The 21,209-nt window shown below is 40.5% G+C and overlaps 1 protein-coding gene across 1 annotated transcript in view; it reads left to right on the forward strand.

Moving 5' to 3' along the window:
- Positions 1-20,861, forward strand: part of LOC129376033 (sodium-coupled neutral amino acid symporter 2-like) — a 42,813-nt gene extending 21,952 nt beyond the window's left edge. The window contains 16 exon segments of the mRNA XM_055055438.1: positions 13,878-14,012; positions 14,105-14,186; positions 14,268-14,383; positions 14,957-15,030; positions 15,130-15,222; positions 15,518-15,593; positions 16,322-16,404; positions 16,488-16,546; positions 17,290-17,416; positions 17,419-17,441; positions 17,535-17,614; positions 17,719-17,819; positions 18,288-18,409; positions 18,495-18,639; positions 18,734-18,830; positions 18,950-20,861. Coding sequence (XP_054911413.1) covers positions 13,878-14,012; positions 14,105-14,186; positions 14,268-14,383; positions 14,957-15,030; positions 15,130-15,222; positions 15,518-15,593; positions 16,322-16,404; positions 16,488-16,546; positions 17,290-17,416; positions 17,419-17,441; positions 17,535-17,614; positions 17,719-17,819; positions 18,288-18,409; positions 18,495-18,639; positions 18,734-18,830; positions 18,950-19,052 — 1,516 coding nt within the window. The 3' untranslated portion in view covers positions 19,053-20,861.
- The last annotated feature ends 348 nt before the right edge of the window (positions 20,862-21,209 follow it).

Below are 21,209 nucleotides of genomic sequence, written 5' to 3' on the forward strand. Positions count from 1 at the left end.
AAAGTGTTTAGCTACCTGTATAGCTGAGTTACTGTTAAAAGTCACAGTGCTTAGCGAGGCCAGGACAGTGGGACATCCACTCACCAAGCCAAAGTAAAAAAAAAAAGAAATGCACTTCTTCTAAGACCAAATGGAATCAAATGAAAGGAATGATCTGCATTTGATATTGAAATGTTGAGTTCAGACTTTTTACTATGGATATGCAGACATTTGTACACTGGCAAAGAAGTATGAGGCCATTCTCCTCCACCCACAGATTATTGAGGCCATTAACAGTCAATATGCTGAATTCAAGTACATAAAGCAAGAAGCAGACTGACCATCAACCTGGGCTAAGTGTACAACCTCTGAAGAAGTGAGAAGAAGTGAGAAGCGAGAAGGGCAGACATGAAAAAAACTGTAATTAAATATTTTACAAGAATTTATACTACATCACAAGCTACAGAAAACATTTCATTGTGCAAAATGTGAATGTTTTAATATGAACAAACATTTATGTCTGAAAGGTGTAATGTCTCATTTCTCACCCTGGCTGAAGCAGGACTCTTACTTATAGCATGCATCTCATGAACAGCAATGTTTTCTTTTTGTTTATTTTAATTGAGCAAATCACTTAAATTAAAAGCAAACGAATGAAAATTGCTGATGTAATGTAATTTGATTTTTTTAATAAGCCATGCAAACTTTCTATGATCCCAGATTTATGATACTTGTGCGTGGCCATGCCGTGTACACTGATGATGCTCACAGTGGTCCTCAGTGTGCCCAGGAAGCTTGTGTGTATGCCCAGACACATGATAAATTAGAGGGAACATTGATGACGAACAAAGCAAACCACAAAGACTCACTTTCTCGGCTCTGGCTTTCTGAGCAATGGACCGTACCATTCCAAGAGAACGTATCTGAAACTCTGTACATTTTGCTGCTCTCGACCACAGAGATGGCGTTTCCCTCTTTTTATCGTAACTTTTTAAATAGTTTTTTGCTTTACTTTCTTTCTGTTTCATTATTGTGGTACAGCTGTAAACAAAAAGGCCTCACAACACAGACTGAAAATTTGCAGAGTTTCAAACACAGCTTCCTCAGGTACATTGTTATTCGTGGGAGAGTGTAGCTGTGAACTCTGACCTCAGCGAGTGTAACCGGATCCGATTTGCGTTGTGCTGGTTTTAAATGATCAGGCCGTGGTTCACCTTTAAAAGGGTTTATTCTGACAAGAATAACAAATAGGAAATAGCCGTGTTACAGGCTGCCCGCTCCAAGCCCTACATAAAACAAAAGTACATAACAGAAATTAACTTAATAAATCTATAAATAAACTGGATGTATTTAGATACAAAATAAATAATACACACCTCTCCCACAGGACAACATGACAAAAAGGGAGGGTTTAAGGGACGCAAACATTTTAAAGGCAATACCACAGAGGAAGAAACAAAAGGGGAGGGGCTTCCGTTCTTAAAGTAACACAGTTAAAACAATAACAGAGATTTTCAGTCAGGTAGGAACCCATACAAATAACCAAAGAAAAACATTTTGAGTAATTATAACAACATACAAATTCAACCAGGTTACACTCACCCCCCTAGAATTACACAAAATGATGGAAGCAGTGGAAAAAAAAAAACTCAATACCAGGACAAAATACTTTTTTTCAACAATGTAACACATCAGCAAAACAGCTACCCTACAGTAGGGTCAGGATACTAGAGATCGCTTGACGCCTAGCGAAATCTCACAATATCCTATGGACAACAAGAGGTGCCTTTTACACCCCCCCGAACAGAGTAAACATATAGATGGTACTGAAGCTTATACAACCCAAGAAAAGAACAATCCTAGCCAGGAATCATTCAGCAAAAATTTGGAAATCACACATCAATAACATTTTGAACATTACTCTTATCATAAAGCGCCTCAATAACAGCCAGGACTCTTATCAGTCGACAAACTGGTTTAATAACCCTCCCAAAGCTGAAGTCAGGCGGCGAACAAATCCCCTTCCACACTGTCTGGAGGATGAACAGGACAGCACATCATCAGGATGATGAGGTAAGGAACCAGCGGTTGCCAGTACTCCAGTTTCCATAGAGGAGTTCTCAGGGTCATGAGGCAGGTCACTATTCCCACCTGATGGAGCCAAGTACACATCCTGAACCCAAGAAGCAGTACGGTCATCCGCATCACTGCAGGGTAGAGATTCAGGTAGGGAAGGCTCAGCAGGACCAGCATCAGGCGCCTCACTGGAACATTCTGTTCCGTATAAATCAGGAACTGGAGAGACTCTAACCACACTGTCAGTATGGTGGTTCACATTTCCATCCAATGTCATCCCCACAGGTAAAAAGGTCACATCAAGAAGGAGGTTACGATGCACCACACGCTCATTGCCGTGACGGTCCTAATATGGTAGATATGGAGAGCAGGTTTAGATGCAACCACCGTGTAGATCACAGGCTCCCATTTATCAGAAAGCTTCCGCTTCCCTCTGGCTCCCTTGTTTGCCACCAAGACCTGATCTCCAACTGACAGAGGGTGACCCTTGGCTCTTGTTGTACTGGTCACGTTGATGTCTCTGCTCTTTACTGGTGCTCTTCTCAGCTATTAGCATGGCAGAGCGCAGATCTTCAACCAGTGATTTGACATAAGTGTGGTAGTCACAAATAGTGTCATCATGAAGAACATTTCGAAAAACGAGGTCAACAGGCAGCCTAGGAATCCTCCCAAACATCAGATAGAACGGTGCAAAGCCAGTGGTCTCATGGACTGTGCAGTTGTAAAGAAAAGTCAGAGACTGGATCATCTGAGGCCATTTATGCTTCGAACGTGGAGGAAGAGATCTCAACATGTTGCCCAGGGTGCGATTGAATCTCTCTGCAGTCCCGTTACCCATTGGGTGGTAGGGTGAGGTGTGTGATTTGCTGACACCACTCAACTCCAAAAGCTCAGCAAGCAATTCACTCTCAAAATTTGCGCCTTGGTCCGAGTGAATACGCTGGGGGAAGCCATAAACACAGAAAAACCCATCCCATAACTTCTTTGCAACTCGTTTAGCGGTTTGATCCTGACACGGGAAAGCATGTGCTAACTTTGTGAAGTGATCAGTGATCACCAGAACATCCACAGACTTGTTGTTGCTGTCCTCAGCCGACCAGAAGTCAATACACACAAGCTCCATCGGAGCACTGGTCCTGATGTTCTCCAGAGGGGCTCTCACAGCAGGCTCTGGGGTTTTACTAAGGACACATCTGGGACATTTCCTCACATAATCTCGCACATCTCTCTCCATGTTATGCCAAAAGAAGCGATGACGAGCCAAGGAGAATGTTCGTGGCTGGCCCTGGTGACCTGCACTATCATGGACACCAGTCAAAACTACAGACTTCAAAGCTTCAGGGACCACAAACTGGAAGCGTTTACCTTTTGTCAGAGGGTCTTTTATGACACGGTAAAGAACGCCATTCAGCAATGTTAGTTTATCCCATTGCTTCAGAAGTTTCAAAGCCAGTTGATTTTCACCAAAGCGTTCCCGCCTTGACGGACGGCGTCCCCGTTCAACATACAGAACAACTCTGGAAACAACAGGGTCATTTCTCTGGTGAGAGACAAGGTCAGTTAGATGAAGAGCTTTTGATGGACCTGTGGTGGGTGGGATTATCATGTCCAGATGATCAGCTAACGACGCTGCATGCTGAGCCTGACCAGCATCTCCTTTGCAGACAGATGACAAAAGAGAGGAGACCTCATCACAGGTCATGGATGTGTCAGCTGCAGTGGGGGAAGAGCTGTCCACTGATTGAAGCTGACAGGTCAAACGGAAAACATCCTGCACTGCATGATCAGGAACCTCACAGACATGCTCTAAAAGTTTCTGACAAGGCTCTGACAGAAGGCGATCGGCCAAAGGTTTCACAAAAGGGGCTCTGCTGAGAGCATCTGCCACCACATTCTGTCTCCCTGGAACATACCTGATCTCAAAAGCATATGGAGCAAGCTTAGAGACCCAGCGCTGTTCACAGGCATCCAGTTTGGGCTTGTTCAGGATATATGTGAGGGGATTATTATCCGTCCACACAGTGAACTTGTGACCCTTCAGCCAGTGACTGAACTTATCGCACACAGCCCACTTTAAGGCTAGGAACTCAAGCCTATGTGCAGGATAATTGGCCTGACTTCGGCTGAGAGACTTGCTTGCAAAAGCAACAGGTCTAGCAATCTCTTCACCAGCTGGGACCTGCGACAAGACAGCACCGAGGCCATCCAATGAAGCATCGGTTGAGAGAATAAATGGCTTCTCAGCACACCAGCACTACACAGCTGAGAACAGGCAGGCTGAGTCCAATCCTGGAAGGAAAGTTCCAGCTTTCCCGTGTCCTTTGCTCTTTACCCTACGTTTCTGACCTGCGGTGAGGGCGTAAAGTGGCTTTGCGATGCGGGAACATGCTGGAATAAAGTGCTGATAGAACAGCACCATGCCCAAGAATGACCTCACCTTCTTCTGGCACGGAGTGCAGCCATCCTCCTTCATGAGATCCTTTCTCTCAAAACCAGAAATGACCCTTACCTTCTCTTGATCAACAGAAACACCACCAGCCTCCACAACATGGCCCAAGAACCTCACAGACCTCCTGAGGAGGTGACACTTTTTTGGGCCAGCTTCAAGTTGTTAGCTCTCAGGCGACAGAAAACAACCTCTAGCCTCTTTAACGACTCCTCCTCAGAAGGTGCAAACACCAACAGGTCATCTAGATAGCAGAGAAGGTTTGAAAAGTTCAAGTCACCAAAACGTTAAGCATCATCCTCATGAAAGAAGCCGGGCTGTTGCATAAACCTTGAGGGAGGCGGTTGTACTCATAAAGTCCAAGCGGTGTGGTAAAAGCTGTATAATGTTTGTCAGACTCATGGAGAGGGATGTTGTAGAAACCAGAGGTCAAGTCCATGGTGCTGAAAAGAGCATTCCCACCAAGGGCAGCGAGGCAGTCAGACTGATGGGGCAATGGATGAGCATCCTTAACGGTCTTAGCATTAAGCCAGCGGAAATCAGTGCATATCCTCATGTCCCCAGACTTTTTCCACACCATAACGAGTGGGGAGGCATATTCACTAATGGACTTCCGTATGATGCCTTTCATCTCCATCTCAGACAAGACCTCCCTCAACTGCTGATAATGTGCTGGTGGTATGCGTCGATAAGGCAAGCGAAATGGCTGGTCATCAGTCAAGTGAATGCGATGAACAAAATCCCTAGCCTCACCACAGTCCAGCTTTCCCCTGGAGAACACATCCTGATAAGAAACCACAAGTTCAGCCAGCCTTCTTTTCGACTCATCTGACACCTCACAGCTCTCTATGTCGATGTCGTGTAGACCACAGTCTCTCAGCATCTGCACTGGATCAACACTGCGATGCAATGAGCTTGCTGAAACGGCAGAATGGTTGCAGTACAGTTCAGATTTCCCCCGGCCAAGCGCAAAGTCCTCCACAGCAATACATGGGAAGACATCAGCGATTTTAGCATTGCGTCGCAGTATCAGAGGTTTATCTGTCGGGTTGAGAACCTTCATTGGGACCCATCGATCCCCCCACATGGGTGTGATTACACGACCCACCAAAATGTTTCTTGGAGTAGAACGAGCAGATGACGGCTCAACAACCACAGTGCCCCCTAATGACAGTGGTGCAGTGGACGGGAGCTTTCCCCAAACCACATACTCCTGATGAGGAAGGAGGGTGACAGCCTGTCTGAGCCTAACTGTTCCAATCTTGTCAGGCAAAGGGGAGTTTGAGCACCGAGAAAACAACTCAGCAGCTGCAAAAACTCTTCACACTCTGGATTTGCAGTGTCTGATGTAATGAGTTCCCAGTATCTCGAATCAGTTTTCATTTTCTGAATAAGGGGCCGGAGCACATTGCTACCAATGATGAATTCATCATGTTGGCCAGGTATCAAAAATGTCGGTACTGTAAATCTGAAGCCATAGATCTCAATGTTCAACTCATAGATGCACCGAGGCTGCGTGAGGAGACCACCACACCCGAGAGCACCACATTCTCTGGGACTGCAAGAGGGATCAAATCAACACCCATGGCTCTTAGTTTGCTCTCTGCCCCCACGCTCAATGTGCAAGACATACTCCCAGAGTCCAACATACCCCTCAGTGTGGATCGGTCACTAACTGAAACTGAGGCATAAAACAAATCACTGGCCCTCTGAACTTTCTGTGACCCCAAGAAAACCACCGCACTGTCCTCAGGTGAAGTATTACAACACTCAGTAAAAACAGAGTGTGCATCCAGTGTATTTGTGAGGGTATTATCCACACTGCCCATGCTGCCCCTCTCATCACACAGGCGCTCTAGTTTAAACTAGGGTACTGGGAGGACGGTTTGCGGTGTGTGATGAGCAGCCTGAAGACAATCCCTCTTAATGTGACCTGAGCCAAAGCAGTTGAGACACAGCCTGAACAGTCTGCAGTGTGAATGTGTCGTATGCTCCTCCGAGCAACAGACCCTGCATGGTCCATGCTGAGGACGTTTAGAACCACGTGCGTAACTACCCATATGTTGACCACGTTGGATGTTATGCTGTTGTTTTGTAGCAAGAGAGGCTGTGCACAAAGACAGAACTTTATCAAACATCTCTGCCATTTGATGAGTCGGTTCGACTCCTGAACTAGAGGGAAAAATTGGCTTGAGTGGACCTGCATTCTGAAGGGGTATTGGTTGTGAAGCAACCTGCTCCTGTGGCTGCTGATACGAGGGCCTTGAAGCTGAACATCGATCACGTGATGAAGCAGCTTGGGGAAATGGACAGCAAATGGTGCCACATCAGCTGGCAACGCAGCACCCGGTGATTGAGCACCAAGCTGAGGAAGACAGGAGAGAACAACGGGGGCTGTAGATGAAGCAATAGCCCTGTTTGCAGTGACCATCGGCCTCCTAAGGCTCGCAACGTGGTTATCAAGGCGGCTCTGGACCTCAGCAGCAGTCCACTCCTCAACAGGTTTCAGCTGGAAGGAAAGAGCTAGACCAGGATCCGGACAATGATTGATGAACATTGTAACAACTTCAGCTCCTGGATCCTCCACCTTCTTTCCCCTCCTACGCAAACATTCATCAGCCGCTTCAATAGACTTGTTTAGTCGAATCCAGTAATCCATGGCAGTCTCACCATCAGCAGGCTGGATGTTATAGAAGTCTCTCATTGGTAAACTGGAGAAGATCAGCTCACCAAAGTTGCGTCTCAAAATATCAAAAACAGTAGAAACTAACTTGTCACTACATGACTGAGGCTGGCAGCGAAGTGACACCTGAACCACATCTCTGGCTTTTCCAATAAGTCTGGATGTGACGATCTCACACATTTCTACAGGATTCACACATCTTATCCTTGACAAATAACATTTCATCAAACCCTCCCATTCCTGGATGGAGAAAGTGTCAGTGTGGTCGCCTTTGAAATATGGTGGTGCTTTGATATCAGACTGAACAACAAACTTCGTTTGTGACTGATCAGTTTGGTCGCTGGGTTGGCTGTCAGCAACCTGAGACTGTGACTGGTTTGGTGGGTGTAGTCCACTGAGGTTTGTCGTAATGGCATCCCCAATCTGCTTAGCCAGATCAGCAATTACCCCACTGAGAGTCTCAGTAGAGACAAGTTGGCCAAGGTCAGGCTGTGTTTTGCCGATGGGTGTAGAAGTAGGCAGGGACAGGTGAGGGGTTCATCTCAGACTGATCAACAGAATATTCATATGCACTAAAAGGCATAGGTCGACCCCTTCCAAATGACATGTAATGTTGGCCTCTCCCCAAACTAAAAGTGACCTTCCGGTCCACTTCGTCACCTTTAGAAGGTACTTCAGTGTCAGACATTTCATCAAACAGTAACAGATAAACAGCATGAAAAAGAACAATGGATGAAAAAAAAAGGACAGCAAACAAAGTGAGACTGAAGATTCCCAAACAGCCTAAAGACAAAGTTGTCACACAAGAGCTCACAGGAATCAGTCAGCAAAATAAACAACCAGTCTTATTTACAGACAAAGGATAATAAACCGACTGGTTTCTTGTCTTTAATTTTATTTTCTTTCGTATTATTATGTACTGTTTTAAAAGTATTTTTATTTTTCCAAATATAAGAAACTTTTACAAAGTCGAAAATATTTTGTTTTTCACTTATTTCCTTCCTCGTATAAGACGTGGAACACAAAACAGACCAACAGAAAGAGTGACTTCGTTGCCAGGATACAGCACACCAACGCCTGCCAGTCAAAGCGCAGGGCAAAGGCGCTCGGCGCAGCGAATCAGGAGCCAGACCTCAAGGGCGGGAAAAGGCACAGCGTAGCAGGGCTTCAGCAGCGGAGGTTCGACGTTACAGCGGGTCAAACGGCACCAAGTGTAACCGGATCCGATTTGCGTTGTGCTGGTTTTAAATGATCAGGCCGTGGTTCACCTTTAAAAGGGTTTATTCTGACAAGAATAACAAATAGGAAATAGCCGTGTTACAGGCTGCCCGCAAGCCCTACATAAACAAAAGTACATAACAGAAATTAACTTAATAAATCTATAAATAAACTGGATGTATTTAGATACAAAATAAATAATACACACCTCTCCCACAGGACAACATGACAAAAAGGGAGGGTTTAAGGGACGCAAACATTTTAAAGGCAATACCACAGAGGAAGAAACAAAAGGGAGGGGCTTCCGTTCTTAAAGTAACACAGTTAAAACAATAACAGAGATTTTCAGTCAGGTAGGAACCCATACAAATAACCAAAGAAAAACATTTTGAGTAATTATAACAACATACAAATTCAACCAGGTTACACGAGAACATCCTGCTTAACGAAGTACATGAATCTCCCAAAGACTCGAACGAGGCCACTGGACTTGAAACTTCACGGACAATTTAGTTTCCTTCGACATTTGCTTTCAGTTTTTGTTCAACTTTACCAAAAACGTGTCTGTGAAGCAACTTTGTATATTGAAAAGCACTTATAGTTGAGGCCATTTGTCAGTTTTCACCTAAACGACACCTTGGTCAGTATTTCTAAGGTCCCTTGATTTCGCTCAAAGTGTCAACTGGCGAATCTGTGAACAGAACCAGACACTGGGAGGTCTGTCTTAGATCTTGTTTGATGGGCGTGTGCAGCAGCGACACTACTGCTTCGTGAAGGCCGCCAAGCCTTCCGTTTCCATCCACCGACCCCCGACTCCTGAGCGGGGGCCACGGAGGGAAACCTGGAATGTTTTTTCTTTATGGGAGAATACTTTGAATTTGACCACATACAGTGGTTGTAATAATATACTTGTTACACTTGTTAAACCGCAACAGCTTTAGCCGTACGAAGTCAGGTGCACTCCTAAACACCAAGAAAATACCCTGAATTCTTCAGTGTTCAGTGTCATAGCACAATACAGTGTTTTACAATGAAGACCCAGCATGGATCCAATTCCCATCCGAGTCAAGAACCGTTCATCAGAGAGTGCACTGTGCTTCCAACACTAACACATTGAAAAGAACCGTCATCTATTTATGGAAGGCCGTTAAAGAAATGTAATTTAAACTATTTTAATATATTTATACAATGTTATATGTACATATGTATGTGAATGTATATAGATAAATATATGTTTTTGTTTTTAAAGATTTTTGTTTGAACAATTTCATGGAGCTCAAAAACCAAATGAGGTCATATTGTGAAGCGTTTGGTCAGAACACCAGAGCGCTATCCGTTCATTTCTTTAGAAACACTGAATATTCATGCTGGATGGATTCAGTGGTGAAAGGTCACAACTGGAGCCACTTTGAAATTTTTTTAAGCCCCTGAAGACAGACACAAATCAGCAAACCGTTCTCCTTGGTCAAACACAGAAAGGATGCTGCCTGTCAGTGCTACACTCTTGTTTCAATGAAACACTTTGTACATGGTGTAAATAATGTCCCAATAAAATGGACTATGACCTGAAACCTTCACTCTCTGTCTTTTATGTTGTCATCTTGATAAAGTTGGAGACAAATGCCCTGGTATTGGTCTAGATTTGATGTTCGCACTTTAACATGACATTTGTTCTATTCTAGTCTTTTATCTCTTAAACAGAACTGAAAACTGTACAAACTGATTGGATTCATCAAGTGTGTATGAATAAATATAACTGAGCATTATGAGCACAATAATATATTTGAAGGTAATACGTTACGTGGAGATTAGCTATTGTGATTCTCTGCTAAAGCTCGGTCTCAAAGAAGAAGACGGCCTCTTAATCTGACCCGCTCCTAAATCCTTTGAGAATAAACTTCATAAATCTAGCTACTGTTCAGTTGTTCAATAGCAGGTCCAAACAAATTGGTTTCCTACAGTGGAAGTACATTTACCAAATGGGCCCAAGTACCAGACCCTGTGGTACTCCATAAATAGATGTGGTGTTTGAGGAAGATTTACTATTGCCTTCATTGTCATTAACATAAACAGAATTGTCCATAATCCAGATTGTCTGGGTTAGAAGCAAATGGATTGCTGTGGAGAGAGTTCTTGTCTTGCAAGCCAAAAGTTGTGGGTTCAGTTCCACTTTCCTCAAGCCATGTGGCAATGTGCCCCTAAATGCCTTGATTTACATCTGTTCACTAAGAATAATCCTTTGTAAAACTGCGGTGACATTTAAAGTAATAGTTTGAATGTCATGGGGTCTAAGGTTGAAAAAGGTTTAGGTAAACCTAATATTTTTCAAAAGTCTAAATACAGATCTTCATTTACCCCAAAAGGTAGCTGCACTTGATATGACAGAGTTGCCATGTTGCCATGTGTCATGAACGTTATTTATTAGAATTTTTTTGTTTGTTTTTAGAAAATTACCCATGAAGTCATCACCTTGATTTTCTTGCTAGTAAGAGCAAAATTTGTTTGTTGTAAGATGAATTTATTTCCTCTTACCTTTATTGTTCTTGGTAATAAATATACATTTTTAAAGTATCAAGTATTTAGCTTAGTACACAGCTTAGGAGGAGCTTCGTCAGTGAAAGCCTTCTTATGTGACTTTGAAACGGAGAAGCAGAGTAACGGGAAGAGTCATAGTAGTAATGGCGGTAAGAGTTTACTTTCCTGCGGGGAATCGCCATCTCGATTCCTGGCCTACCCGCCCTTATTGTTTAGGCAATAGACCCTTCAACCGCCTCGCCTGGCGGCGTCACGTTAAATTACAGCTTCGCTTCTGTAGCAACAATTCTTTAGCTTGCCCTCATCAGCTTGCACTCTGAGAGGTCAATTTGAGATATAAAGGTCGTTATAAATAAAATTAATTATTATTAAGACAGTAGGATTGCTACACAGTAAACTCTTCTCTTTCCAATCACGACCTCTAGTGGTCAGTGGTTGACTTTCTCTCTCTGAAAAGTGATGTTTTATTCATTCCTAGACCTTAAAGTTAACAATCTCAGTCTGTACTTTGGTCCTTTTGAGGCGTTAGTTTTTAATGTATGACAGGACTCTAAGCATGTTCAGTCACAGCGACTACTGGGCTCCCTCTAATAAACACAGCTTTGCAAGAAGACAATGGATCCGTCTCACCTGAATAAAATAAAATATGTTCTGACCTGCACAAAAGCAAAAAAAAAAAAGTTAAAAAAAGTCCTATGACATCAAACAATGATTTTAAAGGCAATAAACAGGCACAAATAACCAAATAAAGTGGTAACCCAGGTAACCTATAAAATTGTAGATTTTACAGTAAACTTGCAGGATTATGAAAAATGTTTTCCCCCTTGTCGTTTTCTCTTACTCTTGCTGTTTCCATTCATCCATCCATTTAATTCCGCTTTATCCTCCGAGAGACGTAGCCCCTCCAGCGTGTCCTGGGTCTTCCCCGGGGCCTCCTCCCGGTGGGACATGTAACACCTCAACAGGGAGTGTTTTTTGTTGTTGTTATTATTAGGTTGATTTTTCCTCCTTTGATTGTTTTTGATCCAATAGCACATCGCTGTGTGCCAGTCTCCACCTCTCACCTGTGACTCTGTCCTATCAGTATTAGAGCTGATGCAATAAGGGTTCAGTCTCCTTCCTTTTAAATAGTTTCACTTTGTTCACGGCTCTGAAGGTGAGTAGCCAACATTTACTCTGGTACTTTAGTAACTTTTTGATATTATTTACTTCTTAGAGTCTTAGAGCAGATTTACTGTACCATACTTTTAAATTTTACTTAAGCATTAAGTAAAAATTATTAGATATAATAATAATAAGTAAATATTATTATTAATAGTAAAATGCTCTTACCTGAATATAAGTTTTTGCCATTCTGCTCAGTGGATTAGCTTTTACAAGTTCATTCTAAATCTGGTTTTGTCAAACAAACACAGATATGCCAATGATATGAGAAGTCAAATATTACCACAAATAATAAGACTTTATGCAACTTGTTCTATATTGATTTTAGTTTTTATGGTGATAATGAATAAATTGAGAACTTTTTACAGTTCCACATAATCCATTTCTAATCTGCGTCAGACAATCTGTTGGTGGAGCATCATCACCATGTTACTTTGTTGGTAATTAAAGTTCATACTGAACATCTGACAGTGTTCATTTTTAGAAAACCAACTGAACTCTGGTCACTTTCTGGAATAAGAAGAAAATACGAGGCTCAACTCAGAATGACGCATTTCTTTCAACTGCCGCTACTGAAGAGAAACAGCCTACAGTACTGCAGGCTGTTTCTCTTCATTTTTAGATCTTATATAAGCTATGACGCCTTTTTCAACAAATACATCATGTTATTGCTGCAATATACAAACTGAATATATGTGTAGTTCTGTATAGTTTAAAAATAGAAACAATGTTTGTGTCGGTTCTCTGGAGAACCGACACAACTGTGTTTTTTTTTCCGCTTGAAACAGGTTTTGAAAACAGGTCAGACAAGTCAGTGGTCCGTAACAAAGACTGTGACAATAAAGATAGTCCTGTTTTTTTAATCAGATGTCACACTAGACTTTTTGACCTGTAGGTACAAGCATCCATTTGAAAGTGTAATCCAGAAAAGACTATCTCAATTATTCTGAGTTTATACTTACACATTTAGCAGAATAAATAGACAGTAACAAAACTGGAAGTATAAAAAATATTGATCCACTGCCTTTTTTTTTGGCTTTTTATCCATAAAATATCCATCAACTAGAAGCCTGATACTAAAATTATGATATCCAGACACTGATTGAGATAATAATAGCAGCATTTAAACACTAACTCTCTTCTCTACCAAGAGAGAAGAAAAATGGCGCAGAACATGTGAGTTGCAACATGGTAAACTTCAGTTACTTTTGGTTTCTGTTTCTCTCGAATCATTCTGTATTTTTTTTACTCAGCAACAGTATGTTTTGTTAAGTGAGAAGTAGTTTTCTAGCAAAGATACTTGGAGTGCCGTCTTATTGTTACAGAAGCGGCATCGCACTGTTTGTCATTTTTAAAAATTATTATTTAAATATTATTTTAAAATATTTAAGGACATTAAGTCTCACTGTCCAGTGAAAAGCAGTCTGATGTTAAAACTGAGATAAAATTTTCAGAGACGACTCAAAAAGATGAGGACAACAAAAGTGCTACTTCTGATGACAGTAAAGAGCAGAAACGTTATTTTACGTGTGAGAAATTGTACATCCTGTCAACACATTAACGTCCTTAGCAATGGGATGGCATAAGCCTACATTTATTTTAGCATCAAAAACACAAAGTATCAATAATAATTTATTGTTGTCAGGCTCACTACCAGTAACACACATTAACGAACAATTAGAGGCAGAGGTGTGGTAGATATGGCATCAGGGAAAATAAACATATGCTGAAACACAATAACAAAGACCTTTTTTGTTCTGATTTCTATGTTTTCAGCTCTAAAATGCCCAATGAGAAGCAGGCTGGTTGTAGAACTGAGATGAAATGCCTGAACGCTCCTCAAGACGACGACAGCTGCAGCTCCAACAGCAACGACTTTGGATACTCTGACTTTCCCAGGAAGGTTCCTGGGTGAGGCTCGGTTTTAACATGTCTTCACAAACAAACCGAATAAAAAGTTTGATATGTCAGCTCATTGAACACATCTCTTTCTTCGATTTAAGGCAATACCCAGATGAAGATCCAGAGAGTCAAAACTTCCTCTCTGATCATAAACCAAGCAAGAAGAAGTATGAAACTGAATATGTGAGTTCAGGTTTATTTATTCCACAATGTATTTTTTTTCCTGTTGTTTTTTTTTTTTTAACTCCGTTTTCTCCTCTGCAGCACCAGGGCACTGCCTCCTTCGGCATGTCCGTCTTCAACCTGGGTAATGCCATCATGGGCAGCGGCATCCTGGGTCTGTCCTATGCTATGGCCAACACTGGCATCGCCCTGTTTGTGTAAGAACCTTTCTGTTCTTAATTTGTCTGAGTGGCATTCAGACGAAGGTTTTCAGGTCTCAGGCTATAACATTCCTAAGATCAGCAAGAAATTTTGAACTATTCTGTTCATATTGACTTGCAAACAAAGAAGAAAATCCTCACATCTGAAGTGATGTGATGTTATCAGCAACCTGGACCTGCTTGTCTGAGCTTCTGTAAAAGACCAACTGGAAAAATATCAATGATAAAATGTGTGCATGTGGTCCAAGAACACATGCAACTCCAGTTTAAATTCATTTTCTGCTAAAAGAAAGATATTGGAGGTTGTTTTGCAAATGTACCGCATGATGGCTCTTCAATGTATCATGTTTTTTTGGGAAAATGTTTTGTTAGTTACTATGAAGGTTTCTCTCAGCAGAAGCCTGGATTTAAAGAAAATATCAGAATTCCCATTACTCATTACTGTGCCTATTGCACAACTTGCATCATTTGGCACCAAAAGTCCCATCAAGCATATAGTCTTTATTTATTTATTTATTGCCGATAAATACAAGTCATCTACAACTGAAGACCTTTTCTTTGTGTTTACAGGATTCTCCTGTTTTCCGTTGCCATTTTCTCCTTGTATTCTGTCCACTTGTTGCTAAAGACAGCCAATGAAGCAGGTGAGCACCAGCTCCAACTTTCCAGCAACTTTTTATGTTTGATCATATTTAAATGTCAAGATTTAAAACTTTGCGTTTTTCCCCCCCCTCTTTTTCCAGGGGCTCTTGTTTACGAGTCACTGGGTTACAAGGCCTTTGGGATGTCAGGCAAACTGGCTGCTTCCTGCTCTATCACCATGCTGAACTTTGGACGTGAGGGACTGACCTTTAACCTTTACAGCTATGTATTGTAATTATGATGCCTACATTCATCTACCAGCTTTTTTAACTTAAACATTGCTTCTCCTTCTTCAAATTGAGAGTACAGGCAGAATACAATAGTTTTTACATTATTATTATTATTTCTATGAGTGTCCTCTGACTTTTTTGTATCTCTCAAAATATCAGAAATTACTCTTTTTTTAAAAATATGTAAATTTATGCTCAGGATGTTACTAACTTCTGTGTTTCTTTTGTTTTCTTTCTTCATTTTTTATCTTTTATGCAGTCATGTCAAGCTACCTCTACATTATTAAATATGAACTCCCCATTGTTATTCAGTCCTTTACTGGAGCAAATAATGGGTAAGTAGTTAAATATTTTAACAACTAAGCACAGAAATAGCAGAATTTGTTCTTATTAATTGCATGGCTGCTGTTCATTTCACCATTTGACACTTAATACCTTCATAGGTTTTTTTTTATTTTAGAGCTGAAATTTCTAGTACAAAATCAAATTATGTGACATTCTATAATTGTGCTGCTCAATGTGGCAGCATGATTAAATTAATTATATTCAGATTTGATCTTCTTACAAACTTTAATTCCTTTATTTCTGGAAGGAAATTAATTATTTATGACCAAACTTGAACCCAACTGAAGCACAACAGGTGAAAAGGAAATGTTGTTGGATGCAGAGCAGGAGAGGAGAGGAGGCAATTTAGGTAGGGTGTGTCTACTGATCCCCTAAAAAACTGTCAAAATCCAGAATTTTTTTTTTGTGTCATTGAAATTTTCCTTGATTCTACTGTCAGGAACGTGAAAAGTGGACATATCCAGTATAACAAGGACATTTGATCATTGTTGGAATTCATTTTTATTGACAAATTGATCAGGCCCATTTCCTAAGCATTTCCTGTGTTGGAGACGTCTCTGCCAATCTGGAGAATGACCCGATTTCCTCTGAAGCTGAAAACTCAAGACAAGTGAAAAAGTTCCCATTCTGAGTGTTCAAGCTAATTAATTACATTTTCTCAACAGGTTGTGTAACAGATATGATTCTATCAATTTAAAGATGTATTTGTGTGTTTCAGTGAATGGTACATCAATGGAGATTACCTGGTGATTTTGGTCACAATAATTGTTATCCTGCCTCTCTCACTGCTCAGGAACTTGGGTAAGGATGTATTTCCTACGTAATAATAATAGTTGAAGCACCAACTTTAAGACGGAAAATATTTTTTCATTCTACCTCACTAGGTTACCTTGGTTACACCAGTGGTTTCTCTCTGCTCTGCATGGTGATCTTTCTGATTGTGGTCAGTATGACGCCTCCCTCTTTTATTTCTCCTGCAAGTTAGATTTTGTAAATTGTTTCATTAAAGTTTTCAAATCACTAGTTATTTAGTTTTTTTAATATTGTAAAAATATACTGTAATCCAAACATACACTGTAAAAAAAACTGTCATTTTTATGGTAAAATACTGGCAGCTGTGGTTGCCAGAATTTAACCGTAAAAATTACAGTCAGCTAATTTTTACAGTTGCTGATTCTACAGTAATAAATGGTGTTTTATTTAACCTTTTACTGTAAAAATGACAGTTTTTACCATTGAAATTGATCAAGTTTTACCCTAAAATTTACATTAAAACAATTTTACAAATACACTGAATTCCTGTATAATTACAGGTTTTCTCTGTATTTAAAAAGTATACTTTTTTTGAAATTACAGACAAAACCCTGTAATTATACAGGAATTTATATTCATATTTAATAATTTAGACTTTTAATTTTACAGCAAAATACTTTCATATTTCATGGCTTTAACTGTATTTGTAATATTGTTCTAATGTAAATTTTAGGGTAAAACTTGTTCAATTTCAATGGTAAAAACTGTCATTTTTACAGTAAAAGGTCAAATAAAACACAATTTATTACTGTAGAATCAGCAATTGTAAAAATTAGCTGACTGTAATTTTTACGGTTAAATTCTGGCAACCACAGCTGCCAGCATTTTACCATAAAAATGACAGTTTTTTTTTACAGTGTATATCTTTTTCAGGTGATCATAAAGAAGTTCCAGATATCTTGTCCTCTGCCTGATCCTGACGATGGAAATGAAACCATGCATTTGTTGAACAGCAAACACCACAGCGACAACACCACTACAGATGATGACACTTGCAAGCCTAATACTTTGTCTACAACTCACAGGTAAATAAATCTCTCACAGATTAAACAGGTTTGAATATTTTTAATAATACTCAAAGAATAACATCTAATCTTTGCATTTTTCCATCTCTCCAGACTGTCTATGCTATACCCATCCTCACTTTTGCCTTCGTGTGCCACCCTACTATCCTCCCTATGTATAAAGAGCTCAAAGAGTAAGTCCTGCTGCATGGATTTAACTCAAAGTGAAACTACACCAATGCTATATTTCTTTAAAGTTTGGTCTGGTGTCTAAATAAAACTCTCCGTCCCTGAACAGCCGATCACGCCGAAAGATGCAGAACGTGGCCAACGTGTCCTTCCTGGCCATGTTCATCATGTACCTGCTGGCCGCCCTCTTCGGATACCTCACCTTCAACAGTGAGTTGGGCAAGATTTAAAAACTACAGTGTTAGCAGTATTGAGATGTTGTCAAGATGGGTTGAACCCAGATGCAGCAGGTTGAGACGTTGATTAGATTTAGAAGATTTGGTGAAGAAAAGCTGAACAAACAAAATTACAAGATCCATAAACAGAAGGAAAATAACAGGATTTAACAAGAGACTCCTGCAAGGAGAGTGACAAGCAGATAGCTTTTGTCTCTGCAGTACAAAACCTGCAGAGTTGTGTTCACTATTACTGTTTCCTTTTCTGGATTAAACAGAAGTTAAATGTTCTATGTAGAATACATTGAGCGTATTGTTTAGGTATACAACACACCCTTGTCTTATGTTTTAGAATGTTAATGTTTATTAACTACATATAATTGCAGCTGAGTTGGCATAAAGTCAAACTGTTCTTAGTCATTAGAAGTAAGTAACTGAAGTGATCTGTCATATTTCTATTCAGTCCACGTGGAACCTGAGCTGCTCCACACCTACTCAAAGTTCTACAAGTACGATATTCCCTGCTGGTTGTCTCTGGCTGTGCTGGCCGCTGTCACACTCACAGTTCCTGTGGTGCTCTTCCCTGAGTATTGAGGATCTACTGTTAATTAACCAGTCAGTCACGAAGACTATGAAGTTTATTGAGCTAATCTTTGTCTGATCTGAACAGATTCGTACCTCAGTCGGCCACCTGCTGTTCCCAGGAAAGGACTTCAGCTGGATCCGTCACATTATCATCACCCTGAGCCTGCTAGCAGGAACCAACATCCTGGTCATCTTTGTCCCCAGCATCAGAGATATTTTTGGCTTCATTGGTAAGTAATTGCACATGTTAATACATATCATCAACTTTTTAACCATGTATTATTGACCCTTTATGATTAATGGCTCATTTTTTCCTCATTCCAGGTGCCTCTGCTGCTGCAATGCTGATCTTTATCCTGCCCTCAGCTTTCTATCTCAGACTGGTTAAGAAGGAATCAATGAAATCCATGCAGAAAATTGGGGTGAGACATTATTAAACATTTTACAATTTCAACCGCATTAATTTTTTTTAGTAAATTCATTGTAAAATATTGTGTAACTAGCAACTTCAAATTAACTGTGAAATGATTTCTTCCACCTGGCTGCGATGTTCCTGACATTAGGAATTGTTGTCATGTTTGGCTGCATGACTCTTATCATCTACGACTGGATCATGAACTCTGTGAAAGACCAAGGTCACTGAAGCTCCAGCTCTTCTGCTGGCGCAGGGGGAAGCTTTCAGAGTCAGACTGCAACAAACAGACAGCCAACAAAAACAGTGTGACGAACAAAGCAAACCACAAAGACTCACTTTCTCGGCTCTGGCTTTCTGAGCAATGGACCGTACCATTCCAAGAGAACGTATCTGAACTCTGTACATTTTGCTGCTCTCGACCACAGAGATGGCGTTTCCCTCTTTTTATCGTAACTTTTTAAATAGTTTTTTGCTTTTTACTTTCTTTCTGTTTCATTATTGTGGTACAGCTGTAAACAAAAAGGCCTCACAACACAGACTCAAAATTTGCAGAGTTTCAAACACAGCTTCCTCTCAGGTACATTGTTATTCGTGGGAGAGTGTAGCTGTGAACTCTGACCTCAGCGAGAACATCCTGCTTAACGAAGTACGTGAATCTCCCAAAGACTCGAACGAGGCCCTGGACTTGAAACTTCACGGACAATTTAGTTTCCTTCGACATTTGCTTTCAGTTTTTGTTCAACTTTACCAAAAACGTGTCTGTGAAGCAACTTTGTATGTTGAAAAGCACTTATTGTTTAGGCAATAGACCATTCAACCGCCTCGCCTGGCGGCGTCACACTAAATTGCAGCTTCGTCTCTGTAGAAACAATTCAGTAGCTTGCCCTCATCAGCTTGCACTCTGAGAGGTCAATTTGAGATATAAAGGTCGTTATAAATAAAATTAATTATTATTATTAAGACAGTAGGATTGCTACACAGTATGAAGGCTCTGAAGGTGAGTAGCCAACATTTACTCTGTTACTTTAGTAACTTTTTGATAATATTTGTTTTTTCTTCATGTCATTTGAGCGTCATCCATACTGACTGTTGGATTCACTCCTCCCATTCCGCTAGGGGGCGCTGGAGTTCCTTTACTTTGGTAGGGGAGGGGAAGTGAAAGAGGAGAAGAAACTTATGGCAGGCCAACAATGAAGTTAGACTGCTGTTAGCTGAAGCTAACAAGACGTATCAACCACAAAATCATATTCTACTGGCCTTCACGAGTGTTTCCCAAAGTGGTGAATTATATTAATGCTGTAAGCCAGGTGTGTCAAACTCATTTTCGTTTTGGGCCAAATCAAGATCATGAAGGCTCTTAAAGGGCCGGTTGTGCCAGAACATGTTGATAAAACCTGTTCACAAACTGTTAATATGTCAATAAATTCTTAAAATTACATAATATTTTTGAAGATCTTTTCAGTCCCTTCAGGAACTAATAATAAATGAGACTTTTTATTTACTAGCTGTATAAATCATGGACTATAATCATACATCAACTAAATTCTCAAGAAACTGGAGGGATTGATTGATATAAATTGGCAGTAAACAGATAAAAACGGCATTGATATGATTGATAATATAATATTTAATCACATGTTTAGTCTAGACTGTATAGGGCCACATAAAAAGCTTCGGCGGGCCAGATTTAGCCCCCGGGCCTTGAGTTTGACACATGTGCTGTAAACTGTGGGGAGATTAGATTTTTCTTATCTGTTTTAATCGTGTGCTTGGTATTTGTTCGACCTAATTAGCCAAATGCTAACTGTGTTTTGCTGCACTGTGATGTTTGAATGCTGATGTTTATTATGTTACGAAGTGTTCTAAGAGTAACCTTTGTCTTATAACCGGTTTAGTTAAGTCGAGCCTAACTCCTAAATCTATGTTTAAGTCTGTTTATTGAAGATTGCAATACTAAGTATTAATGTTTTGTTTGTTTTTTTATTTTATTTGCATGGCCGTGTAAAAGCACTCGGCAATAAAACGGACAACAACGACTACCTTATGTTCTTTGTGACACTGACATCCTATGTAAAGCATGTGCCAATATACACAGTTGACATGTATTTACAATGAACCCTTTGTTAAAACTAAACACAATGTATGGAACTAAAAGGTTTGCTCACCGTCTAATACACGACGTATTTACTGAGATCACGCTATTAGTGGTAACAATGTGTTCAAATGTTACTAAAATAACCCAACTGTGATGCTGTCAGTCAGTAAATAGTGGATTGAACCGATTGTCAGAAAAAAGAACTTTGGCAAACTTACATCAGATCCAACCCAGACAGATCTACCACTATTGGCACAGTAACTTCAGAAACTGATTGCAAAAGGATAACA

Source organism: Poeciliopsis prolifica, unplaced genomic scaffold, assembly GCF_027474105.1.
Source record: "Poeciliopsis prolifica strain line A6 unplaced genomic scaffold, Auburn_PproV2 SCAFFOLD042, whole genome shotgun sequence".
Taxonomy (NCBI): Eukaryota; Metazoa; Chordata; class Actinopteri; order Cyprinodontiformes; family Poeciliidae; genus Poeciliopsis; species Poeciliopsis prolifica.